Source organism: Melanerpes formicivorus, unplaced genomic scaffold (assembly GCF_026170545.1).
Source record: "Melanerpes formicivorus ecotype bairdi unplaced genomic scaffold, bMelFor1.0.p_v2 SCAF_45, whole genome shotgun sequence".
Taxonomy (NCBI): Eukaryota; Metazoa; Chordata; class Aves; order Piciformes; family Picidae; genus Melanerpes; species Melanerpes formicivorus.
Window position 1 is genome coordinate 1,510,054 of NW_027142397.1, and position 17,029 is coordinate 1,527,082.

The 17,029-nt window shown below is 60.0% G+C and overlaps 1 protein-coding gene across 1 annotated transcript in view; it reads right to left on the bottom strand.

Moving 5' to 3' along the window:
- Window positions 1–258: 258 nt before the first annotated feature.
- CLIC4 (chloride intracellular channel 4) overlaps window positions 259–17,029 on the bottom strand; it is a 28,817-nt gene continuing 12,046 nt past the window's right edge. The window contains exons 2-6 of the mRNA XM_068159128.1: window positions 15,016–15,125; window positions 11,837–11,962; window positions 10,380–10,486; window positions 8,693–8,874; window positions 259–7,255 (exon numbers count right to left, since the gene is read on the bottom strand). Of these exons, the coding sequence (XP_068015229.1) occupies window positions 7,091–7,255; window positions 8,693–8,874; window positions 10,380–10,486; window positions 11,837–11,962; window positions 15,016–15,125 (690 nt within the window). The 3' untranslated portion in view covers window positions 259–7,090. The remainder of the gene's footprint in view (window positions 7,256–8,692; window positions 8,875–10,379; window positions 10,487–11,836; window positions 11,963–15,015; window positions 15,126–17,029) is intronic.

Genomic DNA, 17,029 nt, shown 5'->3' on the forward strand with positions numbered 1-17,029 from the left:
TCTGCAGCCTTCCTGCAGGATCCCTTCAGGCCCTGGCAGCAGCTCTGAGGTCCCTCTGGAGCCTTCTGCTCTCCAGGCTGCACAGCCCCAGCCCCCTCAGCCTGTGCTCAGGGCAGAGCTGCTCCAGCCCTTGGCTCACCCTCGTGGCCTCCTCTGGCCTCTCTCCAGCAGCTCTGCAGGGTCAGAGTGGATCTTGGGAAGGAGTCACAGCTTCCACCCCCGAGAGCTGGAAGCTGCAGAGAGAAGCTGAAGCTCTGCTTGGTAGTGAAAATATACTTTTATTTGTAACAATAGCTGCCAGCAGTACACTTGGAGATCTGTAAAAGAGCTTCCAGAGAGTGAAAGACAAAAAGCAAAACTACAAGAAATGGGATCAACTCTTCAAGTATTTCTGCACACAATGCTCCAAATTCTTCACCTCCTCTCCTGGGGAGCCTCCCCCTCCCTCTTCTGCTCCTCCAAGCCTCCCAACCCTCTCCCCCTCTCTGGAAATAAAGATGGAACAGGTTGGTGGCACAGCTTGAAGAGTTTGGAGCAGGGATACAGAGAGCCTTCTGCTGAAGCTGTCAGCTGGATGTGCTCAGCTGGTGCCCTGAGTGGCAGAGAGTAAGGGGAAGGGGGGAAGAAAAAGCAAGGAGCTGACTGCACTTAGCCACTTTTTGTTCTGCACTGAGATAGGCATCAGAGGGTTTGGCTCCAGCACCCTCCATGGCTCCCTGTCTGGGTGCCTTTGATATGAAATGCTAATTTGCTCCTTCAGCATGAAAAAACCTCCCTTGATTCCATCTCTCTGATCATCAGGGAACTGCACACAGCTTCAGTCAGTTGCAACATGCCCACTGGAAGGGAAAACACAGCACCCACTGGATGGGAAAATGCAAGGGGCAAAGCTCCAGGGGCTGGGGACAGCCAGCATGGGGCAGGAAAGCTTTGGAGCTGCTTGGGAGTTCACAGGGCTGTGGCTCAGCAGGCAGCTCCTGCACAGAAGGGATCTCCCTCTAGAAGGAAAGCTTGGTTAAGAGGAGGGGGGAAATTAAGTGAGGGGGGAAATGAGAATGAGGAGGAAAAGAAACCCAAGCCATGCAGGGCCCAGGAGCCCCAAGCCATGCAGGGCCCAGGAGCCCCAAGCCATGCAGGAAGAAATCCAACTACATCAGGAGGAAAAACACAACAACAAAAATCACTAAGTGAGGAGAAAAAAATTAAGAGGAGGAAACAAAACTAAATCAGGAGAGCAAAAGTTAAGGGGAGGAAAAAAGAACCTAACTGGGGAGGATAAAAGGACCTAAAGGGAACTTAATCAGGAGAACAAAAGTTAAATAAGGAGAGGGAGGAAGAAATGAAGTGAGGAGAACAGAAATGCAATGAGGAGGAGAAAAGCTGCAGCCATGCCCAGGGACTGAAGTGTGCCACAGAGAGCAGGGGGAAGCTGCTGAGGAAGCTGCTGGGGAAGCTGCTGGGCTTTCCCTTCCTGTGCAGGAGCTCCACAAGTCACCTCTGTGTTTTAGCTGGGAACTGGAAGCCATTCCCAGCTGCAGGCTCAAGTCCCTCAGCATGCCAATGCCTGCACAGGGCAATGCCTACTTGAAAGGGGAGCTGCTGCTTTGGAGGTGCAGAAGGGGCTGGGAGCAGCACTTGCCATTGGGGCAGGGGTGGGGGGGTGTAGATTAATTACTGTTTGATGAATTCCAACATGCATTTTCCAGAGCAGATTGTAAACAAGTTGACAGGAGGCAGGGATTTACATAGCTATGAAAGGGCTGGCTTGCTGCTTTGTGATTTCATTAATGCACTGCTGCCTGACTGGGGCCAGATGAAAGCCTTCTGCCCACAGCAGACGCTGAGCCTTGCACACAGCCAGCCTGGGTGAAAGCCTCTCTGCCTCCAGGGCCTCTCTGCTTCCAGGGCCCCTCTGCTGTAGCCTCTCTGCCTCCAGGGCCTCTCTGCTGCAGCCTCTCTGCCTCCAGGGCCTCTCTGCTGCAGCCACCAAGGAGCTGGAAGCCTGCAGGGGGCTGAAGCCCACCAAGGGGCTGGAAGCCAGCTTGTGCCACAACCCAACCCAACTGTGCAGGAGGAGGCCTGGGAGCCAGCAGCTGCTCTCAGGCAGGACAGTTCCCAGCTCAGCTCTCCCTTGCTAACCACCTCCACACTTGCTAACCTGCTCCTCATTTGAATGCCACCGAGCAGGGAGAGGCTCCAGCACTTCATTGTGCTGAGATAAGGAACACATTAGCGCCGGCAGCAGCCTCAGCTTCTGTTTGCCGGCTTCCAGCACTCATTAAAACCCTTCCTGCTGAGCACAACTCTGTTACAACTGCTTGAAGGTTGACTGAACAGCCAGGAGAGAGAAAAGCCTCTCTGGAAGAGAAGGGAGCAGCTGCTCTGCTCTGCCAAGGGAAGGACTCCAACCCTGTGTGGAAGGGGAAGGTGATGCTCTCATCCCCCTGCCTCTGGACCCCAGCGTGCAGGCAGTGGCTACTCTGCTGGTAAAAAGGCTTGAGGGGCACTGGCTACCACCTCAGGCAGCTTCCAAGGGCCCAGCCTGACCTAGGGTCTTAAAGCAGAGCTCAAAGCTCCCCAAGGAGATGCCCACAGCCTGCTCTGGGGAGCTGTGCTTGGAGAGCTGAGGCCTACGATGGCAGAGAGCCCCAGACCTGTGAGGCCTGGGGGCTGGGTTTGTGTTGGGTTTCCTCTGTGCATCATTAAAAGTGGGATCTAACCCAGAAACCAAAAGGGAGCCATTCCTTCCTCTTGCTGCCACCCTGCAGCCAAGGCTGGACGCCCCCTGCAGAGGATGCTTATGGCTGAGGACCTTGCTGGAGGGTGAGGTGGTGCCAGCAGCACCCAGCCTGCAGGGGAAGGCTGCAGGGAAAGGCTCTTCCTAAGCAGGAGTTTTCCTTCTGTGCCTCAGCACCCCTGGCACCCACTCCCTGCAGGGTCTAAGGGCAGCTATGGTGGTCGTAAGACACCTAAGAGGGTCGCTAAGTGCCTCCAGATCGGGCTCCTAGCTCTGGGAAGGCACAGACAAGGCACCAACAAAGCCAGGGGGACACACAGGGGGATTGCTGTCTTTCCTCCCCCAGACTACAGATTCCAAGAGCTATATAAAGTAGCAATAAAAAGCTTAGAAAAGTCCAGGCTGGGCTTTGGTGGTGGTTGGGCTCCCACCCCCCCCAACCACGAAGCCAGAGCTTCCCACCAGACAAGAGACAATTAGTGTCTGAAAGTGTTTTGTGTGACCCTTTGTGTTGCTTTTCTCCTCCTTGTGACTACTGCAGGATGTTAAATATCCCAAAAGCAAGGAGCAGCTCTTGGCAGCTCCTAAAAACAACAACAAAAACAAACCAACCCACCCCCAAAAGTCAGTTAAATATATAAAAGTCTCTTTACAAACCCAAACCAAAGCCCCAGGCAGAGGCAGAGGGGAAAAGTCTGCTGGGCCTGGGGGCTGTGGGGTGGGGATGGTCCTGGGGAGGAGAGAAAAGAGAACCCAAGAGTTGCTTCCATGCATTGATTACAGACAGGAGCAGGGAAAGGATTAGCAACCCCCCCAGAAAATAAACATTTGCAACTGTTCCTAAAGCAGGGGACAGAGACTGGAAGTTATTCCCCCCCCCCTCAGAGGTCAAATTTGATTTTCCTCCCTTACAAACAGTTGAAAATTGATTTTTTTTCCCCCTTAGAAAGAGCTGGAAATTGATTTTCCCCTTTAAAATAGCTCAAGTTTGACTTTTGTCCCCTTAAAATAGTTCACATTTGACTTTTTCCCCCCTTAGAAAGGCTTGAAAGTTGACTTCTTTCCCCTCACAAAGAGTTGAAATTTGTTTTCCCCCTTAGAAATGGTTGAAAATTGATTTTTTCCCCTTAGAAATGGTTGAAAGTTGACTTTTCCCCCTCACAAAGAGTTGAAATTTGATTTTCCCCCCCCTAGAAATAGTTCAAGTTTGATTTTTTCCCCCTAGAAACAGTTCAAAATTGATTTTCCCCCCTTAGAAATGGTTGAAAATTGACTTTTTTCCCCTCACAAAGAGTTGAAATTTGATTTTTCTCCCTTAGAAATAGCTCAAATTTGACATTTTCCCCTTAGAAAGAGTTGAAAATTGAACTTTTCCCCTTAGAAATGGTTGACATTTGATTTTTTTCCCCTCAGAAAGAACTGAAAATTGACTTTTTCCCCTCACAAAGAGTTGAAAATTGATTTTTCCCCTTAGAAAGAGTTCAAATTTGATTTTCTCCTCCCTTAGAAATAGCTCAAATTTGATTTTTTTCCCCTAGAAAGAGGTGAAATTTGATTTTTCCCCCCTTAAAACAGTTCCAATTTGATTTTTCCCCCTTAGAAACGGTTGAAAATTGATTTTTCCCCCCTTAGAAACAGTTCAGAATGGATTTCCCCCTCAGAACCAGTTCAGAATTGGTTTGGTTTCCCCTCAGAACCAGTTCAGAATTGGTTTGGTTTCCCCTCAGAACCAGTTCAGAATTGGTTTGGTTTCCCCTCAGAACCAGTTCAGAATTGGTTTGGGTTTCCCCTCAGAACCAGTTCAGAATTGGTTTGGGTTTCCCCTCAGAACCAGTTCAGAATTGGTTTGGGTTTCCCCTCAGAACCAGTTCAGAATTGGTTTGGTTTCCCCTCAGAACCAGTTCAGAATTGGTTTGGTTTCCCCCCAGAACCAGTTCAGAATTGGTTTGGGTTTCCCCTCAGAACCAGTTCAGAATTGGTTGGGTTTCCCCTCAGAACCAGTTCAGAATTGGTTTGGTTTCCCCTCAGAACCAGTTCAGAATTGGTTTGGTTTCCCCTCAGAACCAGTTCAGAATTGGTTTGGTTTCCCCTCAGAACCAGTTCAGAATTGGTTTGGGTTTCCCCTCAGAACCAGTTCAGAATTGGTTTGGGTTTCCCCTCAGAACCAGTTCAGAATTGGTTTGGTTTCCCCTCAGAACCAGTTCAGAATTGGTTTGGTTTCCCCTCAGAACCAGTTCAGAATTGGTTGGGTTTCCCCTCAGAACCAGTTCAAAAAGGATTTCTTCCCCCCCCAGGCCTTGCCGTGCTGCTCCCTGGGTGCTGCTGTGGGAAGCACCCCCAAAGCCAGGGCAGGCTGTGGGGAGCAGTGCAGTGATGCAGAAGGGGCCAGGCTGCTGGCCCAGGCTGCAGAGCCAAGCAGCTGGGGGCTAAAGCCAACCTCCCCAGGGGCTGGGGACTTCCACACAGCCATTTCTGGAGGCAGGGAGAGGCTTCCTTCCAGGAACACAGCCTCCCCCCACCCCACCCCCAGGCTCTGCAGCCACTGCATGCTGGGATTTAAGGCAAAGGTTGTCTTGGCAAAGGTCACTTGAGCTTTCTCCAGGAGAGAAACCACTGCAGCAAGCTCCCAGGAAGGCTCTCAGCCTTCAGTCCTGCCCCACTCAGCACTGCACTGCTCCTGCCCCCCTCCAGCAGCCAGCCCCCAGCTAGGGCACTCCTGGGGATGGAGACTTCGCTTATGCCAGCAGAGATGTCTGTCAGTAAGTATCACCAGACCCACACAAAACAGAAGGCTCTTAGCTACCCAAAAGAAAGCCACCTGCAAGCTCTCAGCTGGCAAGAACCCAACTGCCCTGGCTGCAGGGTGGCCAAGGGCATCCTGGCAGGGATTTGTCTGCTGCAAGCCCAGATTCAGGGCCGAGGGAGGCTGCCAGTGCTCCTAAAGGTGGAGTCAGAAACCCTCATCCAGCTCCTGAAGACACAACTGCAGCACTGAGCCTGCACTGCCAGCTCCCTGCTGCAGTGCTCAACCTCCCCTCATGTCTGAGGACATTCCCAGCTAAGAGGAGCTCTGCACTGGCAGCTGCTTGCCACAGTGCTCAGGCCTGGACTCAGAGTGCCTGAGGGCTGAGGTCATTCCCAGCTAAAGGCTAACTGAACTCTCAGCTCCCTGCTAGAGCACTCAGGCCTAGAGTCCAACTTCCCTGGTGTCTGAAGCACTTCCCAAGTGAAGTCTGGTTCTGAACTGCCAGCTCCCTGCCAGAGTGCTCAGAGCTCTCTGATGTCTGAGGTCATTCCCAGCTAAAGGCTAACTGAACTCTCAGCTCCCTGCTAGAGCACTCAGGCCTAGAGTCCAACTTCCCTGGTGTCTAAAGCACTTCCCAACTGCAGTCTGGCTCTGAACTGCCAGTTCCCTGCCAGAGTGCTCAAGTCTAGAATCAAACTTGCTGAGGTCTGAGGTTATTCCCAACTGAAGGCTGACTCTGAACTGTCAGCCCCCTGCTAGAATGCTCAGGCCTAGAGTCCAACTTCCCTGCTGTCTGAGGCCATTCCCAACTGAAGTGTAGCTCTGAACTGTCAGCTCCCTGCCAGAGTGCTCAGACTTCAAGCCTTGAGTCCAACTTCCCTGCTGTCTGAGGCCATTCCCAGCTGCCTGCAGAGCACTCTGACTCCCCTGCTGCCTGAGGCCATCCAAATCCAAGCTCCCCACCTGAGTCCACTCTCAGCCTTTGCTGTGGTTTCAAATCCAAGAGGAACTGGCTTTAGGAGCCCTGCCCAGTGTGTTGCAGATGGCTCTTTTGGATGCTAAGTTCCCTCTCCTAAGTCTCCAGGACAGATGAGCAGGTACAGTTTGGTGTGTCCCAGGGGAGGTGACAGCTGGGGCTAGGCCTGGGGGGGAGGGGGCAAAATAAAGAGGCAATAAATCCCAAAATACATAAATATTCCTTGTACCATAGACTAAGACAAGATCCTAACCCAATCCAGAGCCAGATGTTTGCAAAGCAAAGTGGCAGGGGGGGAAGAAGAGGGCTTCACCCCCCAGTGCCACAGGGAACAACAACCACCAGCTGCAGGAAGGATGCTCCAAACCCTCCCTGGGAGAGGGAGGCAAAGGAATCCAAACCAAACCCCTCCCCCACCCCCCCCAAAAACAACACCACCCCACCAGCCTGGAACTTGCAAACTGTACCTGGGCTATCCACCAGAGCTCTGAGTAAGTGCCAAGTTCCTGCCAAACCCACCCAACCAAGAGACAAAGAGATGCAAAAGGAGCAGTCTGTTAGAAGCTTTGTTATGGAAGATGCAAGAAGTCAGAGCTCTCTCTCCTCTCTCTCTGGGTTGCAGGGGCTGCTTTTACTTGCTGAGTCTCTTGGCTACATCACTGTAGGCTATCTCAATTTCCTTGTCTCCAGGGCAGGTGTTGGTGAACTCATCCCTGCTGTAGGCGTTGGTGAGGTACCTCCAGACCCCGCTCATCTCCTTGGGGATCTCGAAGTTGCGATACTTCTTGGCCACCACCTGCAGGGAGAGCAGCAGAGGGGAGCAGCTGAGCAACCTCCAGCCTGCAGCTCCCTGCTCTCTGCAGCCCCTCTCAGAGCTTCAGAGGAGGGGCTGGGCTGGAAGGGAGCTTCAAGCTCACCCACTTCCAACCCCCTGCCCTGGGCAGGGACACCTCCCACCAGCCCAGGCTGCTCCAGGCCTCCTCCAGCCTGGCCTTGAGCACCTCCAGGGAGGGCACAGCCACAGCCTCCCTGGGCAGCCTGCTCCAGTGCCTCCCCAGCCTCACAGTGAGGAGCCTCTTCCTAATGTCCAACCTAAGTCTCCCCTGCTCCAGTTTCAGTCCATTCCCTCTCATCCTGGCACTCCCAGCCCTTGTCCACAGTCCCTCCCCAGCTCTCCTGGAGCCCCTTCAGATCCTGGAAGGATGCTCTGGGGTCTCCCTGGAGCCTTCCCCAGGCTGAACAGCCCCAACTCTCCCAGCCTGTCCCCATAGGGCTCCAGCCCTCTGATCTCTGTGACCTCCTCCAGCAGTTCCATGCCCCTCTTATGCTGGGGACCCCAGAGCTGGAAGGGGCACTGCAGGTTGGAGCTCTCTCAAATGATCTTTCCAACACTCAGAGTCCCAAGTCAGGAGGCAGCCCCTCTGGGACGTGCCTGGAGCTGGCAGCAGGCTGCCTCACCTCCCTCCTCCTGCTGTCCTCACCACAGGAACTGCTCCTGCACCCAGGCAGAAACTTAATCTGTGGCTCCATCTGCAGTACAAACCTGACAAAGATCACTGCAGCCAGGGCTACAGAGGCACAGCTCTGCTGTGCTCAGCACACACCTTCTGCACTGGGCTCACCTTTGGGGCCCTCTCTCCAAGGACATTGAGGGGCTGGAGGGCTCCAGGAGGACAACAAAGCTGGGGAGGAGCAGCTGAGGGAGCTGGGGCTGTGCAGCCTGGGGAGGAGAAGGCTCCAGGGAGACCTAAGAGCTACCTTCCAGTCCCTGCAGGGGCTCCAAGCAGGCTGCAGAGGGACTGCTCCCAAAGGCCTGCAGGGCCAGGCCCAGGGGCAGTGGTTTGGGATGAGAGCAGAGCAGATTGAGATTGGATGTGAGGAACAAGTTCTGCCCCAGGAGGCTGCTGGAGCACTGCAGCAGGCTGCCCAGGGAGGGAGCTGAGGCTCTGTCCCTGGAGATACTCAAGGTGAGGCTGGGCAGGGCTGTGAGCAAGCTGCTGTGTGGAGGGTGTCCCTGCTGCCTGCAGGGGTTGGAGGGGATGCCCCTGGGAGCTCCCTTCCAGCCCAACCCTCTCTGTGATCCTGCCATGCAGGACCCCTCTGCCCACGGCAGCCAGGCTGGAACCAGCCCATCCTTCAGCTCCCTCCCAAGCCTAACAACTCCCTGCTCCCCTGACTCCAGCAGGCCACAGGCACTCCGTCCCTGCCCCAGGCAAGGCTGCAGGGGGCTCACCTTGACAATGTGGAGCTTGGGCAGCAGGTTGCAGTCTGCCAGGGTCATCTCGTTGCCGTCCAGGAACTTGCGGCTGGAGCAGGCGATGTCCTCCATGCTGTTCTCGTCGATCTCGTCGGGCAGGGGGCAGTTCAGGTACTCATCCAGCTTCTGCAGCGTCTTCAGGAGCCCTCGTTCCAAGGCTGCAGCAGGAGCAGGAGTTTCAGAGCAAAGCACAGGGCAGGGGGGAGGCAAAGCACAGGGCAGGGGGGAGGCAAAGCACAGCACAGTGAGGCCAGAGCCCGGCAGCAGCCAAAGGCCCCAGCGCTGCACCCCCCCGGCCCTGCACCCCCCCCAGCCCTGCACCATCCCCAGCCCTGCACTCCCTGCCAGCACTGCACCATCCCCAGCCCTGCACCCCCCCCAGCTGAACAGCCTGCAGGCTCCTGAGGCCTTGGGCAGGCTTCTGCAGCAGCCCCACAGCCGGAGCTGCCCCACAGCCGGAGCTGCCCTCATGGCCCCCCAGGACATTGGCCTCAAAGCCCTTTAAGCCCTCAGCTGCAGGTCACTCAAGAGCTGCTCCGTGGCAGTTTGCTGCCCTGTGGGGCTGGCCCCAAGGGCTTCTCTCTGTGGCCTAAGGCTGCTCCTTCAGCTGGGCTTCAGCTCAGAGTGAAGCTGTGCTAAGGCTTCCCAGGGTTCAGCTGCAGCCTGGCTGATGCCCACAGGCTCAGCTGGCAGCCCCCAGCGAGCACAGGCTGCTGAGGGCTGTGGAGGACAGCAGCAGAGGGCAGCAGCAGAGGGCAGCAGCAGAGGGCAGCAGCAGAGGGCAGCAGCAGAGGGCAGCAGCAGAGGGCAGCAGCAGAGGGCAGCACACCCCGCAGAAGGCTGCTCAGCCGCTGGCTGAGGCTTGTAAACATCCTGCCACGGAGGGAGCTGGCTCAGAGCAGCCAGCAGCAGCCAGCAACCTGCACTCCCAGCCCACACCCAGCCCTGCCCTGGGCTGATCCCCAGCAGCTGCTGCAGGGAGGGGATTCTGCCCCTCTGCTCTGCCCTGCACTGCTGGGGGCAGCTCTGGAGCCCTCAGCACAGGAAGGACCTGGACCTGAGGGAGAGGCTCCAGAGTATGGTCACAAAGATGCTCAGGGGGCTGGAGCAGCTCTGCCACAAGGACAGGCTGAGGGAGCTGGGGCTGTGCAGCCTGGAGAGGAGAGGGCTCCAGGCAGACCTCAGAGCAGCCTGCAAGGACCTGCAGGGGCTCCAAGCAGGCTGCAGAGGGACTGCTGCCAAAGGCCTGCAGGGCCAGGCCCAGGGGAATGGTTTGGGATGAGAGCAGAGCAGATTGAGACTGGGTGTGAGGAACAAGTTCTGCCCCAGGAGGCTGCTGGAGCACTGCAGCAGGCTGCCCAGGGAGGGAGCTGAGGCTCTGTCCCTGGAGATACTCAAGGTGAGGCTGGGCAGGGCTGTGAGCAAGCTGCTCTGTGGAGGGTGTCCCTGCTGCCTGCAGGGGGTGGACTGGATGCCCTTTGGAGCTCCCTTCCAGCCCAAACCATCCTCTGTCAACAGCAGCTCTCTGGAGTGTGGCAATCCTTTGTCTCTGACCATGAACTTTAAACCAGGAGCTGAAGTCAGGAGTCTGCCTCAGGTGTCCACCAGCACAGCAGGGCAAAGCTGCTCTGACCCCCCAGGCAGTGCCCCAGCTCACCCTCACCTTCATTAGCCTCTGGCCTGGAGTTCTTGATGAAAGCAGAGAACTTGGCAAAGATGTCCATGCCAGCAGTGTTGGACTCAGGGTGCTTTGGGGAAAGCTTCAGGTACCTACAAACAAAGGCCAAAGAAGCAGCAAGCAGCAGCCCTGGGGCAGAGTGGTGCTGAGCAGCCTCTGCCCAGCACAAGGCAGCCCTCTGGAGCCTGGGCAGGGACCAACTCCTCCTCTCTCAGGTGAGTGGGGAGGAGCTGCTGCCCTTGGGCCTGCTGCCACACTTCCATTTCAGCCAAGCTTCAGCCAAAGCCTTTCCAATCCCCTCCCAGAGGAGCACCAAAGCATTCTGCTGCTTTCTGCATCTCCCTCAGTGCCTGGAGGAGCTCAGGAGCAAGCTGCCTGCCTCCAGCACTGCAGCCAAGGAGCAGAGCAGAGCTCTGCAGGCAGCAGCATCCTTGGGGCTCAGCTAGGGAATGAGTTAAATCACTCTTGTGTCCACTCCTGAGGGTGGAAAGGACCTCCAGGAGCAGAGTCCAATCATGAGCCTCAGCTCTGCTCCCTGAGAGCCTTCCTTTCCTTTCAAGCATTGTCAGCACTTCCAGACTCTGAAGGACTCCAAAAGGAGGACACAGAGCTGTGGAGAGAGGCCAGAGGAGGCCACAAGGGTGAGCCCAGGGCTGGAGCAGCTCTGCCCTGAGCACAGGCTGAGGGAGCTGGGGCTGTGCAGCCTGGAGAAGGCTCCAGAGGGACCTCAGAGCTGCTGCCAGGGCCTGAGGGGATCCTGCAGAGAGCCTTCTCCTGAGGGTGTCTGAGCCAGGCCCAGGGGGAAGGCTTTGAAGCTGATCAGGAAGTATTTCCTGCCTGAAAGGCTCCCAGGCCCTGGAGTGGGCTGCCCAGGGCAGTGCTGGAGCCACCTCCCCTGCAGGGCTTCCAGGGGACCTGGTGCCCAGGGACAAGGCACAGGCTGCCCAGGGAGGTGGTGGCAGCCTCAGCCCTGGAGGTGTTTGCAGCCAGGCTGGAGGTGGCTGTGAGCAACCTGCTGTGGTGTGAGGTGTCCCTGGGCATGGCAGGGGGCTGGAGCTGCCTGAGCCTTGAGCTCCCTTCCAGCCCTGCCAGCTCTGTGGCTCAGTGGTGAGCTCCAGTGCTGGGCTGAGGCTTGGGCTGGATCCTCTTGGAGGCCTCTCCCAAGCAGGCACAAGCTGTGCCTCTGCCCAGGGCCTGGCCAGCAGCTCCCCTGCACTGCTCTGGGCACAGCAGTGGCCTTCCCCTCTCAGCAGGTCTGACAAGTGCAGGAGGGAGGAGAGGACAGAGAGAGGCCCCAGAAGGGAACCCTTCCCATGGCCAGGAGAGGTGAGAGCAGCAGCTCCAAGCTGCCCCCAGTGTCTCCACCTTCAGTCTGCTGAGCCTCAGCCGGTGCCGATTGCCTCCCCTCCCCTCGGCAGCCCGGGCAGCCCTGCAGCACTTACTTGGGTGGGGCCAGAACATCCTCCAGGAACTCCTCGATCTTGTTGACGTCTGTCCTCACCTCCCCGTTGTAGGTGATGAAGGGAGGGTGAGTGCCTGGAGCCAGGTTCTGAAGGTCTGCTGGCTTCCTAGGGTGAGCACAGCCCCAGGGTGAGCATGGCACAGCCCCAGGGTGAGCATGGCACAGCCAGGACCCCCAGCTGGCACTGCCACTGCCACACAGGCTCTGCCTGAGCTCTGCACAGCAGCCCCAGAAAGCCTTCCTCTGTTTCCTTACCCTGGGACTGAGCTTGGACTGCAGTGGTTCAGGAGGGGACCTGAAAGCTCCTCCAGCCCCAGCCCCCTGCCATGGGCAGGGACACCTCCCACCAGCCCAGGCTGCTCAGGGCCTGGCCTGGATCACTTCCAGGCTTGGAAGCTGCTCTGGCAGCCTGGCCCAGAGCCTCACCAGCCTCCTGGGCAGCAGCTTCTCCCTAATGCCTCCTCTCAGCCCAGCTTCTGCCAGCCTGGAGCCACCACCTCTCCTCCTGCCACTCCAAGCCTCTGTCAGGAGTCCCTCCCCAGCCCTCCTGGAGCCCCTGCAGATCCTGGGAGCTTGCTCTAGGGTCTCCCTGGAGCCTTCCCCAGACTGCACCACCCCAGCTGCCCCCACAGGAGAGGGGCTCCAGCCCTCCCTTCACTGCTGTGGCCTCCTCCAGAGCTTCTGCTGGGGGCAGCTCAGCTGGGGGTGCAGAATGCCCTGCCCTGGCCTGCTGCCCACACTGCTCTCCATGCCCCTTGGACACTTCCTCACAGCTCCCCCCACAGCCCCAGCCAGCTGCCTGCCCCTGCCCCTGGCAGTGCTCTCCCCAGGGCTGAGCTGGTGCTCAGGGCACTCTGTGCAGGCCCCACAGCCCCCTGCCAGGACCTGCAGCAGTTATCTATAGCCTAAGCTGGGATCCCTGCTAACCCTCCCCTCTGCAGGCTGCTGCTGTGCACACAGAGCACTGCCAGGCAGGCTGCCAGGTCCCCACACACCACCTCTGAGAGGGAGGCCCAGAGCCTCCTCCAGGGCAGCCAAAGCTGCCTGCAGGTGAAGCCACAGGCTTGGGCAGGGGAGGAGAGGCAGGGGAGGGTGAGGTGAGAGGGATGGACTGAGGCTTGAGGGCAGAGGGAGACTGGGGAGGAGGAAGGAATTGCTGGCAGGGAGGCTGGGGAGAGCCTGGCACAGGCTGCCCAGGGAGGCTGTGGCTGTGCCCTCCCTGGAGGGGTTCAGCACCAGGCTGGATGAGGCCCTGAGCAGCCTGGGCTGGGGGAGGGGTCCCTGCCCATGGCAGGGGGCTGGAGCTGGCTGAGCCTTGAGCTCCCTTCCAGCTCTGTGACTCCCTGACTGCAATCCCACTGCTGCCCAGAGCACAGCCTGCAGGCTGCCAGCAGCTCCTGCTGAGCCCTGTGCTGGCTGGGGAGCAGCAAACACCCCTGGGGCAGCAGGGAGGCTGCCAAGGCCAAGCTGCCCCTTGCCTGCTGCTGGCACAAAGCCAGGCTGGGCTGCAGCCCTGCCCCTGCCCCTGGGCTGTGCACAGCCTGGGCAGCCTCTGAGCCAGCTCCAGGCACCCAGGGGCTGCCTGCCCTGGGCCCTGGGGCCACAGCTGAGGGTGCTGGAGAGGGGCAGCAGCTCAGGGAGCAGCCCCAGCAGGGGCAGGCAGGCAGCCTGCAGGCTGAGCTGGCTCAGCAGGGCTGGCCCTGGGGAAATGTTGCTCTCAGCTCTCCAGGCTGAGGAGCCCCTGCCAGAACTGCAGCCCTGCTGCACCTCCCAAGCAGGGCAAAGGGCAGCAGCCTGGAGTGCCAAAGGGCAGGGGCAGGGCCCTGGGCACCCCTGGGGAGCAGGAGGGGGAAGCTGCCTCAGAAGGTCCCAGAACCATTCAGGCTGGAAAAGGCCTCCAGGGCCACCAGGTCCAGCCAGGGACCCTGCTCCAAAGTCCAGCACTGAGCCACAGCCCAGAATGGAAGGGGCTGGAATGGACCTCCAGGGAGGCCAAGGCCTGCCAGGGCAGGGGCAGGCAGGGCAGGGGCAGCCAGGGCAGGGGTACCCAGGGCAGGGACAGCCAGGGCAGGGGCAGCCAGGGCAGGGGACAGCCAGGGCAGGGGACAGCCAGGGCAGGGCAGGGGCAGCCAGGGCAGGGGACAGCCAGGGCAGGGGACAGCCAGGGCAGGGGACAGCCAGGGCAGGGGACAGCCAGAACACAGGCAGGGGGGGCTGGGGGCTCCCCACAGCAGGAGGCTCCACAGCCTCTCTGGGCAGCCTGCCCCAGGCTCCAGCAGCCTCACACCAAGGAAGTTTCTCCTCCTGCTGAGCTGCAACCTGCTGGGCTCCAGCTTGTGCCTTGCCCTGTGCCTGGGCACCACCCAGCAGAGCCTGGCACCTCCACCCTGCCCCCAGCCCCTGACAGCCACTGAGCAGATCCCTCTCAGCCTTCTGCTCTGCACACTGCACAGCCCCAGGGCTCTCAGCCTTCCCCCCCAGCAGAGCTGCTCCAGTCCCAGCCCCCCCTGGCCTCTGCAGCAGGCTCTGTGCCCCCTGGCCTGGGGAGCCCAGCCCTGGCCCCAGCACTGCAGGCTGGGCTCAGCAGGGCAGGGCAGGGGGGGAGGAGGAGCTCCCAGCAGAGCAATTCCAGAGCTGCAGGGATGGGGACTGAGCCCCCTGTCCCCCTGCCCCCAGCCAGCTGAGGGAAGGCCTCTCAGGAGCAGAGCTGAACCTCCTCAGTGTGGAAGGCTCCAGGAGCCTCTCCCTCCCAGTGGCCACCACCTCCCTCCTGCCCCCCAGGGCTCCAAGCCTGGCCCTGGCTAATGCCTTAAGCAGCTTTACCTCCTCAGTTAAACAGCTCTGGGACCTCCCAGCACTGAGAGGAAGGCCTGGGGGCTCCCTGCCTGCTGCCTGAGAGAGACTCCCCCAGAGGAGTGCTGTGCTGGGCACAGACACAGGGCAGGGCCACCAAGAGCTGCAGCCCCACTGCCAGGGGGCAGGAGAGTGGAGCCCACCAGCAGCCCAGGCTCAGCAGGCCTCCCCAGCCTGCAGAGAAGCCTCAGCTGCAGCCCAGGGGCCCCCAGGAGCCTCTGCTGCACCCCCCTGCCCCCCAGCAGGGCACAGCCAGCCTGGGCCCTGCAGCAAGCAGGGGCTCAGGGCCCCAGGAGCGATCCTCACCTCTTCAGGTCGACTGTGGTGACACTGAACACCACTCCCTTCAGCCACAGGATCATGAACAGCCTCTGGGAGAAGGGGCAGTTGCCTATGCTCTCACCATCACTGCCAGCCTGCAGGGGAGAAGCAGCACAGCTCAGGAGCCAGGCCTGGGGCAGCCACCTGCCCCCAGCCCAGCCCCCAGCCCAGCCCCCAGCCCAGCCCCCAGCCCAGCCCCCAGCCCCTTTAAATGGAGAGAGCCTCAGCATCAGAGCCCAGAGGGCACTGCCTGTGCACCCCCACAGCACTGACCCTGCCCCCAGCCCTGCTGTGCCCAGCAGCAGGACACAGAGCTGTGGGGAGAGCCCAGGGCAGGCCACAGGATGGGCCCAGGGCTGCAGCAGCTCTGAGCACAGGCTGAGGGAGCTGGGGGGGTTCAGGAGGCTCCAGGGGGGCTCAGAGCTGCTGCCAGGGCCTGGAGGGAGACTTCTGCTGAGGGGGTCTGGGGCAGGCCCAGGGGAAGGGTTTGGAGCTGAGGCAGAGGCAGGATGCTCTCTGCAGCCCAGCAGGGCCCTGGGGGGCAGCTGCCAGTGCCCACTGCTGGCTCCTGCCCAGCCTCTGCCCCCCAGGGCTGCTCTGCCCCTCAGCATGCCCCAGCCTGGGCTGGTACCCAGGGCTGCCCCAAGCCAGCCCCAGCCCTGCTGTGTGCCCACACAGCCTGCCAGCCCTGCCTGACTCCCCTCCTGGACCACTTCCCAGCAGTGAATTCCCTCCAGGATCCAAGGCTCCAGGCCTCCAGCCCCAGCCCAGAAAGCCTCAGGCACAGCCTGAGCTGCCTGCCCTATGCCCCCTGCCTGCCCCATGCCTGCCCTGAGCTGCCTGCCCCATGCCCCCTGCCTGCCCCATGCCCCCTGCCTGCCCCATGCCTGCCCTGAGCTGCCTGCCCCATGCCCCCTGCCTGCCCCATGCCCCCTGCCTGCCCCATGCCTGCCCTGAGCTGCCTGCCATGCCCCCTGCCTGCCCCATGCCCCATGCCTGCCCCATGCCCCCTGCCTGCCCTGGAGCTTTCCTGTGCCAGCACACAGACTGATTGATGAATTGCCTGCAGGAGAGTGGCCCTGGGCTGGGGCTCTGCTGGCCCTGGGCTCTGCTGGCCCTCACAGCCAGGCCTTGCCTTCCCCTCACAGCAATGGGGACCCCAGCCCCTGGCTCTGCTGGGGCACTGCAGCAGGGGGGCTGGAAGGGACCCCTGCAGGTCAGCCAGGCCTACAGCCCCCTGCAAGGCCAGGGGAGAGCAGCTCAGATGCACTGCAGCTGCAAGGCCAGCCTGGAGCCAGCCTCTGCTCTCCCCTCCCAGCACAGGGTCACCTCCCAGCTGAGCAAACAGCCACCAGCAGCCCCTGGGGAGGGCTCTCTGCAGCCCCTGAGGGCTCCCCCCCCACCCCCAGTGCCTTCCAGGAGACCTACAGCACTGCAGAGGCTGCAGCTGAGCCCAGAGCTGTGCCTGCAGCCCCCCCAGCCCCCCTGGGGAAGGAATGCACTCAGCATGCCAAGAGCCTGGGGCCTGAGCTCCCCAGCCCAGGGCTCTGCTGCCTGCCCAAGAGGCCTTTGGCTGTGCTCCCAGCAGGGCTCAGCCTGGGAGGGAGCTCAGAGCTCCTCTGCCCCAACCTCCCCTCCATGCCCAGGGACCCCTCCCAGCCAGGCTCAGCTGCTCCAGGCCCTGAGCACCCCCGGGCAGGAGGCAGCCACAGCCTCCCAGGGCAGCCTGGGCCAGAGCCTCAGCTGCCTCCTGCTGCAGAACCTCCTCAGCCCCAGCCTGAGCCTGCTGCAGGCCATGGCCCTGGGCCTGCCAGCCCCAGCAGTGAGGCAGGGAGGGCTGCAGGCAGCAGGGGCAGCTGCAGGGGGAGTGAGGCAAGGCCTGGGAGCCTTCTGCTGCCTGGCAGAGCCCACAGCAGGCAGGGCTGAGCTGTGCTCCCTGCCCTGGGCCTGGATCCCAGCTGCAGCCCTCAGGGGCACAGGAACCCAGGCACCAAACCCA